Source organism: Cydia strobilella, chromosome 3 (genome assembly GCF_947568885.1).
Source record: "Cydia strobilella chromosome 3, ilCydStro3.1, whole genome shotgun sequence".
In the NCBI taxonomy this organism is placed as follows: domain Eukaryota; kingdom Metazoa; phylum Arthropoda; class Insecta; order Lepidoptera; family Tortricidae; genus Cydia; species Cydia strobilella.
In genome coordinates, this window is record NC_086043.1 from 14,748,046 (window position 1) to 14,767,973 (window position 19,928).

Here is a 19,928-nt window from a genome sequence, read left to right on the forward strand (position 1 = left end):
GTCTCATTTTAAAATATCACGAATGTAATTTTATTAGACGTTAATGCAAATTGAGAGTAATTCTAATTAATTCTTTGAAACTTTAATGGCCATTGAAGTTAATCCGAATTAAAGTTAATCCGAATTAACTTCAATGGCCATTAACGTCTCAAAAATTTAATCCGAATTAACTTTAATCCGAATTAAATGGCTAATGGTTAATGGCCATTAACCTTTTTAATTGTTAATTTTTAATGGTTAATGGCATTAGCGTTCGGCCAACACTGCCCATACAAACTTCAACTCACTTTTCCACCCCCTTACGGAGTGATTTTGGCGTTGAAAACTATTTTATATCCTTCCCCATATCAAAAACTATCTACATACCAAATTTCGACTAAACCGGTTAAGCGGTTATTAATTCCCCATACAAAATTCCACCCCCCTTTTCACCCCCTTAGGGGCTAAAAATTTCAAGTTTTTTATTTTTTCTGTTGTTTGTGTACTACGCCTATCTTACATACCAAATTTCAGCTTCCTGGGATTTCAGGAAGTACCCTAAAGGTTTTGATGATCATCAGTGAGTGAGTGACGAAATCGAAGTTTTTTAGATATGAGTAAAATATAATGTATAAGAGCTACGTAAATGAAATTTTTTTCAACTGAAAAAGGTGCCTACGCAGTCACACTCATTCTCATCTTCTTCTTCCTGCCCTTATCCCACGTTATGTGGGGTCGGCACAACATGTTTTTCTCTTCCATTCTCCTCTATCTTTCGTCAACTCAGCACTCACTCCTTTCTTTCTCATATCCTCTTTCACACAATCCATCCATCGCTTTTTGGGTCTACCATACGCTCTCCGTCCATCAACATTCATCCCTAACATTCTTTTGCCTATATGGCATTCATCCCTCCTCATCACATGCCCATACTACGCTAACCTACTACTTCTTATCTTCTCCGTTACTGGTGCTACTTTCAAACTTCCCCTAATATACTCATTCTTAATCCGATCCTTTCTCGTCACTCCACACATCCATCTCAACATTCTCATTTCCGCTGCGTGCACTCTTCTTTCATCCGTCACTTTCGTCGCCCAGCATTCTAATCCATACATTACAACAGGTCTCACGATCGTCCTGTAAATTTTCCCCTTAAGTTTAAGAGGCATTCGTGGATCGCAAGTTGTTCCAGAGACCTGTCGCCATTTCATCCATCCCGCATTTATTCTATTTTTCACGTCACTGTCTATGCGTCCGTCGCCCTGGATCAATGACCCAGGGTACCGGAAGTCGGGGCAGACTGGTAGGGATACACCATCTAAGGCAATATGGGAAAAACTGGATAGACCACCGAAATCGCAGAACATGTGCTCCGTTTTGGTTCTGCTTATTTTCAGTCCCACACTTTCCAGCTTTTCTTGCCATTTTACCAGCCTGCTCTGGACCTCAAGTGCATTATCTCCGACAAGAACAATGTCTTCGGCAAACAGCATACACCAGGGTGCCTCCTCCTGTATGTTCGATGTCAGAGCATCCATAACCAGGAGGAACAAATATGGACTTAAAGCCGATCCCTGGTGTAAACCTACCGCCACATTGAACTTGTCGGTTACTCCAGCTTCAGACCTGACGTGAGTACTGGCTCCATCATACATCGCCTGACCAAGCCTCACATACTTCTCTGGCATTCCTTTCTCTCTCATAGACCACCACAAAACCTTACGGGGGACTCTATCGTATGCCTTTTCCAGATCCACGAACACCATGTGCAAGTTCTTTTGCGCAAGTCTGTATTTTTCGCACAGTTGGCGAAGTGCAAATATGGCGTCCGTAGCTCCCCGGCCCGGCATAAACCCAAATTGGTTCTGTGTTACCTCACTTTCTTCTCTCATTCGTCTCGCTACCACTTTTTCCCATATGTTCATACTATGTGACATGAGCTTTATTCCTCGATAGTTGTTGCAATCCTGTACATCACCCTTATTCTTAAAAACGGGCACCAGAGAACTGTTGCACTATTCATCAGGGATTGCCTCTTCTTGCAACAACTTATTAAAGAATAAAGTCAGCCACTTCCATCCATCCGCTTTCAGAAACTTCCATACTTCCACAGGTATACCATCTGGCCCAACCGCTTTCCCATTCTTCATACCTTGCACGGCCATTTTTACTTCTCCTATAGTGATCTCTTTCACCCTACCAATGTTATTTCTAGCATTTTCTAGCACTCCACTCCAATCATTCTCTTCGTTCATAAGTTTACTAAAGTAGTTCTTCCAGCGTTCTTGTATGCTCTTGTTATCCGTCAAAATCTTTCCTGCTTCGTCTCTCATACATTTCATATGATTTATATCTCTTGCATTCCTCTCTCTCTCTCTCTTGTTATTCTGTAAAGGTCTTTTTGGCCTTGTGGGGTCTCAAGGAAATCGTACAATTTATCTTGTACCTTGGCCCTTGCTATTGCAACTGCTTATTTAGCCTTCTTCTTACTTGTTAGATAAGCTATACTCTTGATTTCTTTCTCTCTATCGTTACCCTCTTCCACACTTTTCCATTCTTTAAAAGCATTCTTCTTTTCTTTCAGAATCATTCGCACATCTGCATTCCACCAGCATGTATCCCTATCAATCTTGCCTTTCCCTGTTGTTTCCCCAAAAACATCCCTCGCCACACTTCTTACACATACTGCCATTTCATTCCGGCAATCATTCACTCTCATCTCTGCCATATCACCCATTCCTACCATCTTATCGACTATTCTTTTTCTAAATTCTTCAGCTAACTCCCTGTCACTCAATCTATACCATTTCGTTCTAGGTGGGGGCTTCGAGTTCTTTTGCAAACGTTGTACTTTAAGATTTAAGTCTAGAATCAGTAACCTATGCTGGGAAACTAGGCTCTCACTGGGTACTATTTTGCAGTCCTTAGCCAAATGTATTTTACTCCTTAGGAGAAAGTAATCAATTTGGGTAGAGTGTTGACCACTACGGTATGTGATAAGGTGTTGTTCTTTCTTTTGATAGTAGGTGTACACTATGGCTAAGTCAAAGGCTAAGGCTGCTTCCAGTAGAGCTTCACCCTCTTGATTTCTGACTCCGTAACCACGGCCCCCATGCACTCTTTCATATCCGTCATTCATTCTTCCCACATGTCCATTAAAATCTCCTCCAATGTATATCTCCTCACATTCTGGTATTCCCATAATTTCCACATCCAAATCCTCCCAGAATTTCTCTTTCAAACTATCATCACATCCAGTCTGCGGTGCATTACACTAATTACATTTAAAATCAAGTTTTCTATCAACAATTTCACGATAATTACTCTATCATTCACTCTCTTTACATCCATCACCTTGTTCTTAAGCTCCTTATCTAACACTACCCCCACCCCATTTCTTTTCCCATCACTGCCGCAATAGTAAAACTTATAACCCGCCCCAATTTCTCTTGCTTTCCGTCCCTTCCACTTCGTCTCCTGCAGACATGCCACGTTTATTCGTCCCCTTTCCAAAACATCCGCTAACTTTCTTCCTCTTCCAGTCATCGTACCTATATTCCAACTTGCAATCCTCAGTCTTATTCCCCGGACTAGCTTCTTACGCTGCCCCCGTCCCTGGTGCAGCAACCCTCGTCCATTTCTCACAGCCGCCGGGTGCTGCGCCTGCGCGTCGCCTGCGGGGTACGTCCTAGCACTATCGCATATTCTATTATCTGTCGCACTCATGTTGTATACGATTTGGCATATCTTTTTACGATCGGCCGCCTGCCTGACATCAACCCTCCTTGGGAATCCCTAGTTGACTTAGGTGACTGTCCTCTTACTCCTTTAGTCGCCTTTTACGACATCCATGGATAAGCACGGAGTGGGCTACTCTTAAGCCGGCAACCACACGGCATCACACTCACAGTCACACTCATTCATAATTAAAAAAACCGGCCAATTGCGAGTCGGCCTCACACCCGAAGGGTTCCGTACCATTAACTATAAAAACGGTCACCCATCCAAGTACTGACCCCGCCCGACATTGCTTAACTTCGGTCAAAAATCACGTTTGTTGTATGGGAGCCCCACTTAAATCTCTATTTTATTCTGTTTTTAGTATTTGTTGTTATAGCGGCAACCGAAATATATCATCTGTGAAAATTTCAGCTGTCTAGCTATCACAGATCACGAGATACAGCCTGGTGACAGACGGACAGCGGAGTCTTAGTAATAGGGTCCCGTTTTTACCCTTTGGGTACGGAACCCTAAAAAAAATGATTGACACCTCATTCATAAAAATCGACTCAGTTAGATGCTACGGTCGGTGGACGCGGCAGTCGCGACACAAATTGGGTATGTTCACCACCGTACTAAGGTAAAAACGTGAGGGTATGGTTTTTAGGACCATTAATAACACTGATATCGCATGTATGTTGGCATTATACTGTAGTACTTACCTAGGCTAGAAAAAATCGGTTTAATTTAATCCTCGTGGGAAAAATACAGGGAGCGGTATTAGGTAGGTTTATATAGATTTAAATAGCCTCCCTGGTACAATTAGAGTACATATTACTATGGTACGGTTATCCATATTATAATTTACTTAGGTAGGTATATCGTGTTTATTTGGTATTAAATGGACCAACCAATCTACTTTCACAATTCGTATACAGCGTAATCTACGTAAGTTATCCATTTTCGTGATTCTTTTTCTGCCTTTTTCATTGAAACAAAAAGAGGATGTGGCACATTTCCAAATTCCCGAGCGTCTTTACGAATTGTTTGCATTGCGCTCGGCAGCAGTGACGCACCATACGCATAGTCTACCTTTCGTCATCAGTGTACTCTTTAGTTATGAATACAGGTAGGTAAAGTTGGCGAACACAAAAATATCTTCCATGGGTCCCAAATTGCGCATGTGATGTGAGACTGACATTGTCTAGTAAGACGGATAAGAATGGTAAAAGTAATACATAGTGGATTGCTGAAATGAAACTTGGTTTTGAGAAATACCTACTCTTATATTTTTTGCATAAAGAAACGCGTCCTCAGAAACTAAGCATTCTTTAGCGATGTGGCCTGAAATTGATGTAGGGGACATGTGTATAATACGATCCCTCGAGGTAAAATGATTCCCCATCGTATCTGAGCAACTACTGGTGAACCCACCAGTTGCCTTTTATAGTCATGGCGGTACGAACACGCAGCGTAATTTTATTAGGAATTAATATACGCGATATCGATATCGCGATCCGTTTTTCATGAGTAACTATCGCGGTAACCGAAGACAATATTATTTTCACCTCAGCAGCTCGAACAAGCCTACTTTCGTCACTCCCTGGAGTGAGGAAAGTGCGACTTTCCTCACTCCAGGGAGTGAAACAATGTAGCTTTTTAATTTACTGAAGGCCATGAACTTCATACTACGTACGGTACCGTACCGTACCGTACCGTACCGTAATGAGTAAGTATGCAGTTGCTGATATATAAGTAATGGACTATTCATAAATATCTTAATCTTGTGTTTTTGTCTTCAACTTTAAACACAGTAAAGTTTTATCCTTATCAATATCATTCTGCACACATCTCCCCTACCCAAACATATTTTTCTGTGTTCTAATACTACACTTTTTCATTAAACGACCATACATTATACTATACCTAAGCCATGCATGTTCTTCAAGATTCAGTACATGAAAGTTTAAAGTTACTTAAACAGATATGAGCAGAAAAGAGATTCATGAAGTTTGACGGATTTTTTTTGCCCAATTCGCAGGTATCTCTTATAGATGATAAAAATGTTAGTAATTCCCAAAGTAATGAGTACTGGAAAGGTTTCCTACATCCCCTAGAAAGGATATATTATACGACATCTAATCAAGTTATATGTAAGGTACCTAAAATACTTAAGTATACACTAGTGCAGAGTCAACGACAATTTGCATTAAGTAGTATAGGTACTTATTATCTACTGTTTATAAACACGACATCGTGGCGGTCACCTCCACATTTCGACAGATTTTGCATCCAACCGATACAGGGATATTATCAACTATCGATTGATCAGTGGGCTGAAAACTAAATTCCTGCTGCGCGCAATTTGCTTTGGCACGAAGCAACATCTGAAATCGATACCTACACAAAAAGTGAACCAATACGTACGTATATATACTACGAGTACGTATCTGCCTATATCTAGTATATAGTGAGCGAACCAATTGTAGAAAATTATCCAAAAAAATTAATCGACAAAAACGCATAAAATTATTGTACCTGCTCACAAAATTATGAAATCCCTGTACCCTAAAAAGAGAAGTATATAGTGAGCGAACCAATTGTAGAAAATTATCCAAAAAAATTAATCGACAAAAACGCATAAAATTATTGTACCTGCTCACAAAATTATGAAATCCCTGTACCCTAAAAAGAGAAGAACGGCCGAACGTACTAAGCATTTTTGCCCAAACTGAAACGGAGACGCTGTGCGCTCGCGCTAGGCTTTTTTGCTCGGTCTTTGATTGCTGCTGTAGGTGCAGTGTGAAAGAGTCTTTGGTAGCCCCCAAGCGTCGATCGCTAAAGCCTAGTTCGGACTACGTTGGTAATTTAGTCGAGTGACGAATATTTGTGACTTTAGGCATGCAAAGTCAAAAATACTCGCCACTCGACTAAATTACTAACCTAGTTCGAACTATAGGCTGGATTGTTTAGGCCTTACCTTTAAGTGACTCATCCTCACGCTAGACCACACCATACGCAGCAAGTACAACATAGACCCGCCGTTTAATATAAATAAGCTTACGGAAAAAGAAGAAGCCCTCGACTCTTTTTAGGGTTCCGTACCCAAAGGGTAAAAACGGGACCCTATTACTAAGACTCCGCCGTCTGTCTGTCTGTCTGCCACCAGGCTGTATCTCATGAACCGTGATAGCTAGACAGTTGAAATTTTCACAGATAATGTATTTCTGTTGCCGCTATAACAACAAATACTAAAAAGTACGTAACCCTTGGTGGGCGAGTCCGAGTCCGACTCCGAGTACGGAACCCTAAAAAAGGTACGTAATGTTGCTATATTTATATTAAAAGTGGCTCGTGGCCTAAAAGTAACTTAAAAGTGGCTTAAGATGCAAGGCAATTTTATCTCCAAAAAATGTTGAAAAACACATCATAAATTTCATATGAATATTTGCTTTTGTTTTTTTCGACCTTTTGATAAGAAGCGTCGTTACAAAGTTGATGTAACTTGTAGAGAGCTAGAGAGCCATTCAAGAAGGACTCATATAGGTACAGCCTACACCGTCATTGCCAAGTGCGGAGCCCAAGCCGAATCCAAACCGCTTACCTACAGTCACTTATTGAAGTTTGCGTAAATGCGCTCTTACCTACTTGACATCTGTCTTCATTTTCATAACACATTTGCAGTGATCGGAATAGGCAGTGTACCTAAATACCTAAACTTGGTAGAACAAAGTCATAAAGTGGAGACTGCCTTGAGTGCCTTGCGATAGTGGAAGTGCGGAGCCCAACCGAATTCAAACCGCTTACCTACAGTCACTTATTTGAAGTTTGCGTAAATGCGCTCTTACCTACTTGACATCTGTCTTCATTTTCATAACACATTTGCAGTGATCGGAATATAGGCCAGGAAATAAATGCCCAAAAAAAGGTATAGAGGGAAATGCAAGGAACACAATTTTTAACTTCGTAGGTTTGTTTGGACTAGTTAGGAGATGAACATATCAAGTCCCCGGCCATAACCCTGGTGCTGGGGGGAGAGGGGTTTTAAGGTTCCGTTTTTCGATTATATCTCGGAAACTATGCGTCTGAGCGACTTGGCCACTTATACAAAATGAGATTTAATTTGTTACAAGTTTTATTCAGTCAAGTTTTTCGATATCTTGTATAGTTTTTGAGATATCCGCCCTTCAAGGTTTATTTAGGGTTCTCATTTTTATCTTGATTATCTACATCGGTGAAGCTGCTAGGCCGGGTTTGGGATCGTTTTCGTATAAATCGGGGGTGCTGAATTCATTTATGGTATCAACATTGACACCATTCCTGAGTAAAAATAAAATTTAAAAGAAACCGATTTTTTATAACTCCGAACCGAAGCCGAACCGATTTCGTTGAAATTTGGTACAGAGATGGTTTGAGTCCCGGGACAGTACATAGGATAGTTTTTATAACCAAAATCGGGCACGGTGAAAGCGAGTTAGCCTTTAAACAAGCAGCTGAATTACTTATTTGTTGCAGGGGCCGTGACGAGGAAAATGGCGCAGACAGGGAGAGGACGGGCCGAGGGTGGGCGTCCACCACCAACCTTAGCACGGAGCCGCCCAAGAAAGACGCCTTCTCCACGGGTAAACTATTAAAAACATTAAAGTACTATAAACTTAAATAGATATCATACACTAAAGAAAAGTGACCAAGTCCACCGTTGGCCGAGGCGAGAATCGAACCCGCGTGTTCAGCTTACGCGGCTAACGTCCTGACCACTATACTCGCCCTCAATCCAAAAGACGACTAGGGCAATAAAACCCTTGAGCTCGTGTTATCAGTTTCCCATTGTAAGTATTGCACGGAGCGAGCGGAGACCATAAGTGCAGATAGTAAATCCACTTAAAAGGGATGTCGATATTGTCGATGTCGATAAGTTGAGTGAATAGGTACATTTCTTGTGCATGAATTCAATATTATTATAATAAAAATGGAAATACGGCGGAAATAAGGCTAGGCGCCTTTGGCTTTGCCTTTGCCTTTTCAAAAAAGATAGCATACACCAGAACATTTGGGACGGGTACCGCCGTGGCCGGGTGGTCTAGTGGTCAGGACGTTAGCCGCGTAAGCTGAAGACGCGAAGATTATTAGATGTACGTAACGAAGCAGAAAATACCAAATACAACCAATCTTTATTGACATGCAAGCGTTAAAGTGGTTATCTAGACACCAAACAAGAAAGGTACAAAAATAGGAGCCTCGTATGGTAGAGAACTAACCTAACCTACTTTACTTGTAGCGGTTTGTTTTGTGTGAGGGTCGCAGTTATAACCTAAACTAACCTATTTTTCTGACAGCGGTTCGTTTAGCGTAGGGGCCAGGGGCACAGTTCTAACCTTACCTAACCTACGTACTTTACTGGTAGCGGTCTGTTTTGTGTAAGGATCGCAGTTCTAACCCAACCTAACTTACTTTTCTGGTAGCGGTTCATTTTGCTTAGGGGTCACAGTTCTAACGTAACCTACTCTACTGGTAGCGGTTTGTTATGTATACGGATCGCAGTTCTAACCTAACCTAACCTACTATTTAGTAGTTCGTTTTGTGTAGAGATCGCAGTTCTAACCTAACCTTATTTTCTCGTAGCGGTTTGTTTAGTGTTAGGGTCGTCAGCGACGTCATTATGACGCCATAGTTACGTCATTATGACGTCGCTGACGTCACTTTGCTACCTGCGACCAACTACAGAATACCTACTGGACAGCACCGTTGTTTGCAGGGTTCGGTCAACCGAGATCATCGTGGACGTCGACGCCGGACCTTGCCGCGGAGGAGGCGACCAACGCTGTCACCGTCAGTCTGAAGTTGCCCAAACGGCGGCTCACGGGGCCGCTGCCCGCCCTCGACACTGGCCAGACCGCCGTCACTACAGGTGGATTTCAACATTATTTTTTTAACCCCACATATGATATATGTATGTCAAACTAAGGGTCGGTTGCACCAAACCGTCTGTCACCGTTAAAGAGTTCGCTGTCCGCAAAATTGTATTGTATGGGAAGTTTCCTTGATGTCTGCTGCGTGACGTTGATCAGTCTGTTAACTGTGGTTAGTGCAACTGGCCCTTGTTTTCTTTTTGTATCGTTTTCTTTTATTGAGGTGTGCAATAAAGAGTATTTGTATTGTACGATTTGTACGGCACAAAAAAAACTTGCTCGTTCCATTTCCTCCCAAGGCTTTTATGAGCTTTATAAAAAGGATTGTCTGAAGAGGGTATTTGACTACTAGTCAAATCAGTTTCTTTTTTCGAACTGTCAAAATGATTTTGCTACTATGGAATTTATATGAAACACTAGCATGTGACGTCACAATCAAATCACCTACTCTTTATAGTTTTATACGCGTTTTAAAATAGAAATTGTTTCCAAAAATAACTGCTGTCTACGTTTCTATATTAATTTTTTGGTGCTTTATTTCATACATGGTGTAAAATAATTTATTTTAAATACAGTCAAATACCCTATTGTGTGATATACTAAGAATTTGTTTAACTTGTAGACTAGGTTTTATTTAGAAGTAATACCTAAATAATTTGTATTATGCAGACACGGTGACACTGCGACGGCCGTCGCCGTCGCCGCCACCCGCGCCCGCCTCCGCCAGTCTCACCATCAACAAGAATGATTCACTGGCCGAACGCGTGCGCAAGGTAACAATAATATCCTGCAAGCGTTATTCGACTTCGTTTTCTGACAGCTCGTGACATTGCATCTTATTACTGGGGCGTCGTAAAATGATGAAAGTCGTCATGAAAAATTGCTACGAGTCTACTTCATCTGGCGGCTTTCGAATAAATAGCAAAACAGGACAGCTTTCTATTGACATTACTAATTTTAACCAAGGTGAAAATATAGTCGTGTCTCGTGTTATTATTAAAATAAGTCAAATTTTCTTCCAGTCCAGACTTCTACAAAAATAACATTCCAGACACCTGTCTCTACTTAGACATTCTTTTGATGTTTTACAATCAAGATTATGCCCGCTCTACTACCTATGTATTTTAGAATTTTTATTATACACTCTGTTTCAAGAATTATTGCTACACGTCAAGGGGATAAAACTGGTACTATTTGGAAGACACTTTTTTTCTACCAGTTGTATCACATCACTTTTATAATACTCATAAAAGTGTCTGTGTTTAAGGAAACAGAAAATATTTTTTATCACTTGAGAATGCTTACAAACAAATCGGCTGATCTATAAGTGTTTACGTTATGACTGAATAAACACAAAATCTACAAAAGAAATATAAAGTGGGTCAAGATGCTAGAACTGTCTACCATAGCTCTTCAGTCTGTTGCGAGGCCAGAAATAAACTTAAAAGGTCCTCATCACAGCGTGTGGTTACATTACACGTCGTGCTTTAAAATTGAGGAAATGGTATTCACACATCCATAACTATAATAAAATTCGATAGGTATCCAAAACTAATAATTCTATATTAATGAGCTCTATACTAAATTAAAATCTAAGTACTTCAATATTTAATTGGTCTGTTGCAGATGAACTTATTTAAAGCTCAAAACAGTTTCGAAAAAGAATCAAGCCTAGAAAAGGAAAAAGAGAAAACAAGAAGAAGTTTATCAAGAAGCAAAGAAGAGGAAAAACCATCTAGAGTGAAGGAAACCCCACCTCGGTCTTCGAACAAAGAGGACGTTAACTTTATGATGCAGGTAGGTATCCAAATAAAATAAAATAAACAATCATTTAAAACGATATTTCGGGCCTCATATTTTTTACTGCAATTCTGATAAGACGCAGTAGGTAAATTGGATACATTCATCAGGATTGATTTCAAAGCAAAGGTACGTACGCGTTGCCGACGATTTTGAAGGATTCGCTGGATAAGTAGCTGAAAAGATAAATAGATACTTATAGTGACCCGTTGCCGTTATCTCACAGCTTATTTTAAACTCTCTAACGACCTTGCACATCAGTAATATGGACGCGATTCAATTATTGATAATATTTTATCCTGGTATTTCAGGTAAAAGAATCAAGAAACTCCTCAAAGACTTCTAAACCGCCTTTACGCGGCGGGCCCTCAAAAGAGAAGGAGGAATCTGACGACGATGCAAGCACAGCAGGCACCACGACCACTGAGGGGACCCTTGTTGACGCTAATGTTAAGGAGTACCAGGTAAATTTCACTCCTGACCCACAGAGCTGGGCTGGGCCCTGAACGAGGAGAAATCAGATGCCGCAACTCAAAACAATCTGGACTCTGGCCATTTCTAACATCACTGCAAGGTCGCAACCTTCAGAACACGTTCATGTCAATTTTTTAAATTGCTGGATATATAAAATGATGGAGGTATAAAATCATAATCCATTTACATTTTATTTTGTTAAACTTCTGAAATTTAAGGACTCAAGTTTTCTTGTTAACGTAATAAGTATACCTACCTAAAATTGCAATTGCGAAATACTTGTCGCTTTCCGCTGTCTGTCCGTCCGTCTGTCCCTATGTATGCTTAGATCTCTTTAAAACTACGCAACGGATTTTGATGTGGTTTTTTTTTAGGGTTCCGTACCTCAAAAGGAAAAAACGGAACCCTTACAGGATCACTCGTGCGTCTGTCTGTCTGTCCGTCTGTCACAGCCTATTTTTTCCGAAACTACTGGATCAAGGGTTGAAATTTGGTACACATATGTAAGTTTGTGACCATTCCCCCCTTATCTCCGAAACTACTGGGTCAAAAATTTTGAAAAAATACACTAAATAGATCTTTACCTATAGATCACCGGAAAACCTATTAGAAATGTGCAGTCAAGCGTTAGTCGGACTTAATTACTTAGTTTTTGATCCGACCCCTACGGGTTTTTTAAAGACATTTCACATAAAAAATACATTGTTTAAATTGTGTTATGTACGGAACCCTTGGAACGCGAGTCCGACTCGCACTTGGCCGGTTTTTTAAATAGAGAGCGATTCAAGAGGAAGGTTTATATGTATAATTTGTAAAGGTTTTGTATAAATTAATTGAACTACCCGTGCGAAGCCGGGGCGGGTCGCTAGTAACAAATAAACGCTTGACAGTATTGGTTATATGTACAAATTGTAATCAACTCTCTTAATTTCAGGACCAAATAGAAGGACTAAAGCAGGAAGTAGACATTCTACGTAAACGTTGCGAGCGAGTCGAAAAGGAAAAGAGCGACATCTTGCTTCGGAGGCTCGCGAACATCGACACCGCCAACAAGTACACCACCGGGCGCTCGTCAGAGGTGCTCAAGTTGCAGCAGAAGGTGAACGACCTGACCACGCAGAACGAGGATTTGAAGGATGAGAAAAAACATCTGACGTTGAAGATAAAGGAGATTGAGGGTGAACTTGAGGTATCTACCAAATGCGGATAAACTGAAAAGCTGGCGCGGAACTTTTATTAAAATAATGATAGTTCAGTACGAATCGCAAAGAGTATCAAATTATGTAAACCCGAATTATGAATGTATACTTATGCCTCGATCGAGATTTGATCCCGTTTCGAATTAAATTAGGCTTTGCTTTACCTACCTACAAAACCATCACCAAGATACATACAATATTAACATTTTAGAGATCTAGATTAGAATCTGTAAAATTGCTTAACGACTGAAAAGGCCATAAAAATTCCCACCACACCCGGTTTTAACCAGTTCAACTTATATAATCACGATCAGAAAATTCAATTACAATAATATTTATCACTTTCATCAGAGTCAAAACGTTAACGTTACATGTTTAATGTTTAAGTGTCGTCCGTCGGGTGAATCACTAGCGCGGCAAGTAGAACAGCTGCGAGCCAAGCTGTTAGCCGCCGAGACGTTATGCGAGGAGCTGATGGACGAGAATGAAGACATGAAGAAGGAGCTCCGCGATCTTGAAGAGGAGATCGAGGAGATGCAAGATAATTTCAGGTAACCATCGTAATTAATTGGTCCGCAAAAATGAGCTCTTTGCAGCTCGATTGTTGGTGTGGTGACGCGCCTCTATTTGTGCCGTTCTCGAGAATATTTTCTGTTTTGTATGGAGAACGTTCTCGCTCGAGAATATTCCCCATGGTAAATGGAGAACGTTCTCGAGAACGGCACAACTGTAGACGCGCCTCAGCCGAGGCGCACCTCAAGCGCGCGTGCAGTCTCCTCAGGCAAGGCCAATTTACTCGCGAAGCTACTCGTCCTGTGTGAACCCGCCTATAGTGTAGCAGAACCCAATAGACTGAAGTACCCACCTATATGAGTAAGAGCCCCCTAAACAATGAAATACGGCTTAATTTGTTGTAACTAAAGACTTACGCGTAGGAGATAGCAGTGTCGGATATTGAGTCTTGAAACTGTCCACTAAACTTATATTCACACCACAATACAATAACATAATATATTAAACTCACAGAAAAAAACACGAACTTACGGAACACCTTTCGGTAAAACTGACACTGACAGACAAGTCACATACCAAAAAAACACTAAGATCTTAATTAAAGAAATAGGTTCGATGTCAAAGAAAGTTAGATACATATCATAAAACGGTGTTGTCGTGATTTTGCATCATTAATTTACCATAACTTGCGCAATGAACGGTCCATATCTTCTCTCTATTATCCATTTAAGCAGTATATGGAGTTTATTACACAATATTTTTGTCGTCAGCACTATTTCTTAAACAATTTTGGCCGAATAAAAATCGTTGTATTTTTTCAGAGAAGATCAAGCGGACGAGTACTCATCCTTAAGAAGAGAACTGGAACAAACTATAAAGAACTGTAGAGTATTATCGTTTAAGTTGAAAAAGACAGAGAGGAAAGCAGAGCAATTGGAGCAGGAGAAATTGGACCAAGAGAAGAAATTATTAGAGGTGAAGTCAAATACGATTAAAACACGCCACACCACATTCAACTTTGACAAGTTTAAATAATTATGTTAGATGACCTTTACTTATCAAATATGTGCCGTGATTGCCTAAGGGGCAAATTTTGGCCATAATTAATTATAATTAATGAGTTCCATAACTCACTCACTAAGGCTCACTTACACCATCCCAATAACCCGGGGTTAAGCGGTTAAACCGTTAACCTAGTGTCAAATTGTACTGGTAATTCCAGGTTTAACCGGTTAACCCCGGGCTAGTGGAATGGTGCAAGTGGCGCTAAGAGAGATCAAGTCGCATACCACTAGGGTAAGCGCAATTCTGCTAACGCTTCATGATAGTGATTAGTTTAATCGATCAGGATCGAGCGTTAGAACGACATTAGTCACCATGTCAATAATATTTCAGATAGTAGGTGGTCAAGGCGGGCTAGACCGCATGCATCGGATCAAGGAGCTTGAAGTGGAGCTGGCCCGTTCCAACGAGGTGGCGTTGCGACTACAGCGCGAGCTTGCCGACGCCAAGGCCTCCCTGCCCGGCGCGCCGCCCGCCAACCTCAACAAGTCCACCTTGCCGGTTGAAGGAGTAAGTAACTAAACTCGTCGTTTCAAAACTTACAAGGAGTTTACTCAGGATAGATTTAGAACAAAATCAGTGACACGTAAGCCAGTAAGAGGGTTTCGAATTTTAAGTTTCAAGCCCGGATGTTTGAAGCGTCCGTCCATTAAAAATGCCAATACGACTTGGACATTTTTTGCTTTGGTAGTAAGCTAATAAGTAATCGAAGTTGTTTCAGAAAGATTTATTATTTAACTAAGTAATTAACGGTTTAATTACTTAATTCTGCTATTGCTGGCTGCTGCAAAGTATTCAAACGTTATGTGTGTTTCATATGTAGTTAGAGCCAGAAATCCGTACGTAGTATTATTTGGCGCACAATGTAACGAACGTATAAAACGTACATAATCGGTTACACGTAATATACATTACATTCTAGTGTTCGCTGGCTATTCGTACAAGCCCGGCGGCTAAATTAATCACTGGCTAACAACAAATTGTCACTACCAACCCGTAATATATTACTCCTGCCCACACAAATTCCGCTATTACCTACTGTATTTCAGTTTAGATTATAAAATAAACCAAAACAAATCGGCAATTTAATGGTATTCTATTAAAGCGTGTTTACAATTACAATTTCTTCCTAATGCATTTATTATTCGGGCGCTTTTGGGCTAGCACATGATTGGCGCAAGAGTATCTCGCCGCGACATAGACTACCCGTTCCCCTTTAATTCATACAGTTAGTAGAAGACGGGTAGTCTATCTCGCGGCGAGATACTGTCGCGCCAATCATGTGCTCGGCCTACTGGTGTGTGTATATCGTCGGGTGACAAGCAAAAGTCACTAAGTACCACCACAAGTTCATAGCCATCGTGAACCGTATTATTATAAGAATAAGGTTGATTTTTGTTTAATAATTTTTTAGTAATTAGTGTTTTGCTTGTCACCTGACGATATGTCACCGTAAAAACCCGTTTTGAGTGAAACGCGTTTTCCCTGGTTTTATTACATGTTGTAAATGTTGCTGAAACATCAAAATTAGTATTCATTATCGCCACGTGCCATAGTTACAATGGCCTTCACTTGCTTATATTTTTAGCTTGAAACAATGATTTACAACATACGAGTAAATATATTTTTGCCTGTTCATACACAAATTTGACAGTTTAACACCTTTAATGTTTACAACGAAACGTGAAGTCCATAAATTTTGTCTACACGACGTAAATACGAGATTTTTTTTATCTACTACAGGCCGATGCACACAGCATGCGTAAATAATGCAACACTGCTGCGGATTCCTTCTCACTTTTTGCCTATATTAGGATACCCTACCATTTCATTAAAGAAGTCTCAAGGAAATAACGAAATATGTGGCTGGTATTTTTTTTTAATTTCGCAATTCGGCAACCCCTACCGTATTCGAATCTGGTATTTTTTTGTTACTTTTTATTAATACGACAACTGCATATTAAGGGCCTGTTTCACAATGTCCAAGTAAAGTCCTGAATAAGCTACTTGCTACTTATCTGACGAATAGTCATCGTTGGCATTTCACAATCTCCAAATAAGCTTTATCTGCTGGATAAAGTGCTTTTTTTGTAGGAAATTTTATCTGGCAGTTAATTTATTTGTTAATTAGCTATCCAATAGTTTACTTGGACATTGTGAAACAGGCCCTAAGCAATGAGTTTCGAATCTTAGCAAAACTGTTACTACAGCAAAAGGTGTCCCGCGCTATGATGACCCGCGGCGGGAGCCAGGAGGACCCGGCGCAGCTGCTGCGAGACCTGCAGGACTCGCTCGAGCGCGAGGCCGACTTACGCGAGCAACTCAAAAATGCAGAAGAGGAGGTAATATCTTATGTTAAAAGCTTTTGTTTAACTTGCCATTAGTCATGACTCATGTTTATGTGGAAACGGTGTAAAACCGATCAAATATTGAAAGAAAAATGACAACCACTTTCGTCAGTTCGGTTGGGCTCTTTGGTATAAGGACTGGCTGACCGATGGCAAACTAATATGATGATAACATTAAGCTGTTCTGCTGATGGACATTTCAGATTCCTATCTATAGGAGCGATGTTAAAACAACGCGACCTAATTGAATTTGGGTTTGTTAGATATGTATAATTAGATACGATAACTGCTGAAAAAATCGAATACTTGTTAAAAAAACAAACTTACAACTTGTAAGACCGTAAAACTTTTTAAGTTAGTTATTTCTACCTACCTTCTACTTACTAGGTTTTGAAAAACATAATATCACTTTATTACTATTATTTAAAAAATATAAGTACATAGTGTAAACTGACGTTTGAAGGCGTCTATTTAAGAGTCACACACGAGAACCTAGCCGCCTCCATACAATCTAATTTTAAAACGACTTGTTGAAATAACATGAAGTTTGGTATGAAAATTCAAGTAACATATACAGGGTGACCTTAGCCATTGGACAAACCCTGAAATCCCGCGTAGGATTACTTCCCAGCAATGCTCTAACGTTAATATTAAAAACTTAATCAGAACATCATCTTCCTCGCGTTGTCCCGGCATTTTGCCACGGCTCCATGGGAGCCTGGGGTCCGCTTGGCAACTAATCCCAAGAATTGGCGTAGGCACTAGTTTTTACGAAAGCGACTGCCATCTGACCGTCCAACCCAGAGGAGAAACTAGGCCTTGTCGGGATTAGTCCCGTTTCCTCACGATGTTTTCCTTCACCGAAAAGCGACTGGTAAATATCAAATGATATTTCGTACATAAGTTCCGAAAAACTCATTGGTACGAGCCGGGGTTTGAACCCGCGACCTCCGGATTGCAAGTCGCACGCTCTTACCGCTAGGCCACCAGCGCTCAAAAACTTAATCAGAACAAAAGAAAAAAAAATTTTTTTCAAACAAATAATTAATTCCAATGATCGACAACAAAAAGAAACATACTGTATTAATCATTGGCAGTGTTTTTGACCATGGTATAGTATCTCTGAAGAGGAGTAATGTAATGCTGATAATAATGCCATCTCTGGGTTATGCTGGACATATATTCCTCAGCCGTGGTGCCCTGCTGAGCTAAAAAGCGGTATCTCAATTGAAGATTGCATGCAAATAAGTACCTTAAATTTGAATCATAACGTTCCATTTCCAGTTCATTCGTTTTTGAGATACCGCCTTTAGCATAAGGAGGGCTGAGTGTGGCTAGATATCATTCTTGTGTGTAGATAGTAGAAAACAAAATATACCAAAACAAATATTTAAGCAGGTAACTTAATCGTATTTAATTAAATCTAGAAGAATATATTTTAATAAAAAATGTTTTGATAGTGTTACTAACCTTACGTTGCAAATGAACTAGGAAACAAAATAAATTTGAAACGTAAAAGTAGTTTTTTTAATATGTAGTGCAAACACCGTACAATGACATACTGACGTATTTAGACGAATAAAAAAACCAAATGACGTTTGGTTTGACGGGAAATTTTGAAATTATTTCTAAGTTGTTTTTTAATATAAATTCCGTTTAAACATATTTTTGGTCAGATTTATGTTAAGATATTAACAAACAGCGTTTCTTTATATCACAACCAACCTTGTAAGTTGTGTTGAGTTGTGCTCTTACTCATTCAACCAAACCAACGCAGGCAAGATGAAAAGCAATGCCGGCCGGGCCGCGCCGAATCTGTGTACCTTCTTGTATGTACATCGGTATAAGGGCAAGGTAAGTAAATTTTCGAGTTTATAATATATATATACCTCCTGAACATTTATTTATTATTTCATCTTTATCAAAAGCTTTGATAGAGGCTTCGGGTAAAGCATATTTATGAAATGTTGGCGATGGAACATGGAACATTGTAACATTTCAAATAACAGCCGTTGAACTAGCACCATTCTTAGTGCCCGTAAGGCCCGTCATACACGTTGCTCTGATTATCATAATTAAGATACTATTTTCCGTGCCTAGGTCTTAATCTGATAAATCAACTACAACCTGCCAAAATTAGAAAGACATACATCTACTGATAAAATCCAACCACAATACGTTACCTTTGTCGACATTTTACATGAATAATATCCCGATTCACTGATTTCTTGTTACCTAACATTAAATGTGACAATAGCACACCCTTAAAATGCATGCTCAACACTTGTCCTGTTTCGCTGTAAAATAACCTTTTTATACTTTTGATAACATCTTAACTGTTAATATATTTTCAGGTATTAAAAAGCTTTCAGAATAAAGTTGCGACACGGCAGGTATCGTGCTTTTCTTCGATAAGTTTTTCGATGTTGTCAATGGCAATTTCAGTGAACCTAAAAAAGGAAAATCTACCTAATCTAATGCGCTGTAACACCCAGATCACCGCACCACAAATTGTGGATAAAAAGCTTGAATGTTCTCAAAACTATGAAATATGCGACAAAAATGGATCTAAATTAAATCAAAAAAAGTTGGATCAAACTATTGAAGCTTTCCAAGTTATTTTGGGATCAAGAAGAAGAAATGAATTAGGTTGCCTCTAATTATTGTTTAAAACATAGTCAGGAAATAAATTGTTACATACTTGCTGTTAAGTTATTTTCACGGAAGTGCGCTTAAAGCGTCGCTGTATTTGCATGTGTCTTAGTTACTTGGAATGGAACGTATGTAAATAAGTAGGTACTTATAAATAATATATTTCAAGTCATACATCACAAATCGCTCACAAGCCGTTTCGATCAAAGGTTTCATGTCAGATTTTCTTTACATTCCTTCAGGTGTCCCTCAAGGGTCGCATCTCGGTC

The 19,928-nt window shown here is 39.9% G+C and overlaps 1 protein-coding gene across 3 annotated transcripts in view; it reads left to right on the forward strand.

Moving 5' to 3' along the window:
• The window catches only part of LOC134755936 (restin homolog), a 57,103-nt gene that overhangs the window by 15,048 nt on the left and 22,127 nt on the right, over positions 1 to 19,928 (forward strand). For all 3 annotated transcript variants that reach the window (XM_063692635.1, XM_063692636.1, XM_063692637.1), the window contains exons 2-11: positions 8,218 to 8,324; positions 9,458 to 9,610; positions 10,281 to 10,384; positions 11,238 to 11,408; positions 11,723 to 11,875; positions 12,820 to 13,074; positions 13,472 to 13,635; positions 14,419 to 14,572; positions 14,993 to 15,169; positions 16,870 to 17,001. In XM_063692635.1, the coding sequence (XP_063548705.1) occupies positions 8,218 to 8,324; positions 9,458 to 9,610; positions 10,281 to 10,384; positions 11,238 to 11,408; positions 11,723 to 11,875; positions 12,820 to 13,074; positions 13,472 to 13,635; positions 14,419 to 14,572; positions 14,993 to 15,169; positions 16,870 to 17,001 (1,570 nt within the window). The remainder of the gene's footprint in view (positions 1 to 8,217; positions 8,325 to 9,457; positions 9,611 to 10,280; positions 10,385 to 11,237; positions 11,409 to 11,722; positions 11,876 to 12,819; positions 13,075 to 13,471; positions 13,636 to 14,418; positions 14,573 to 14,992; positions 15,170 to 16,869; positions 17,002 to 19,928) is intronic.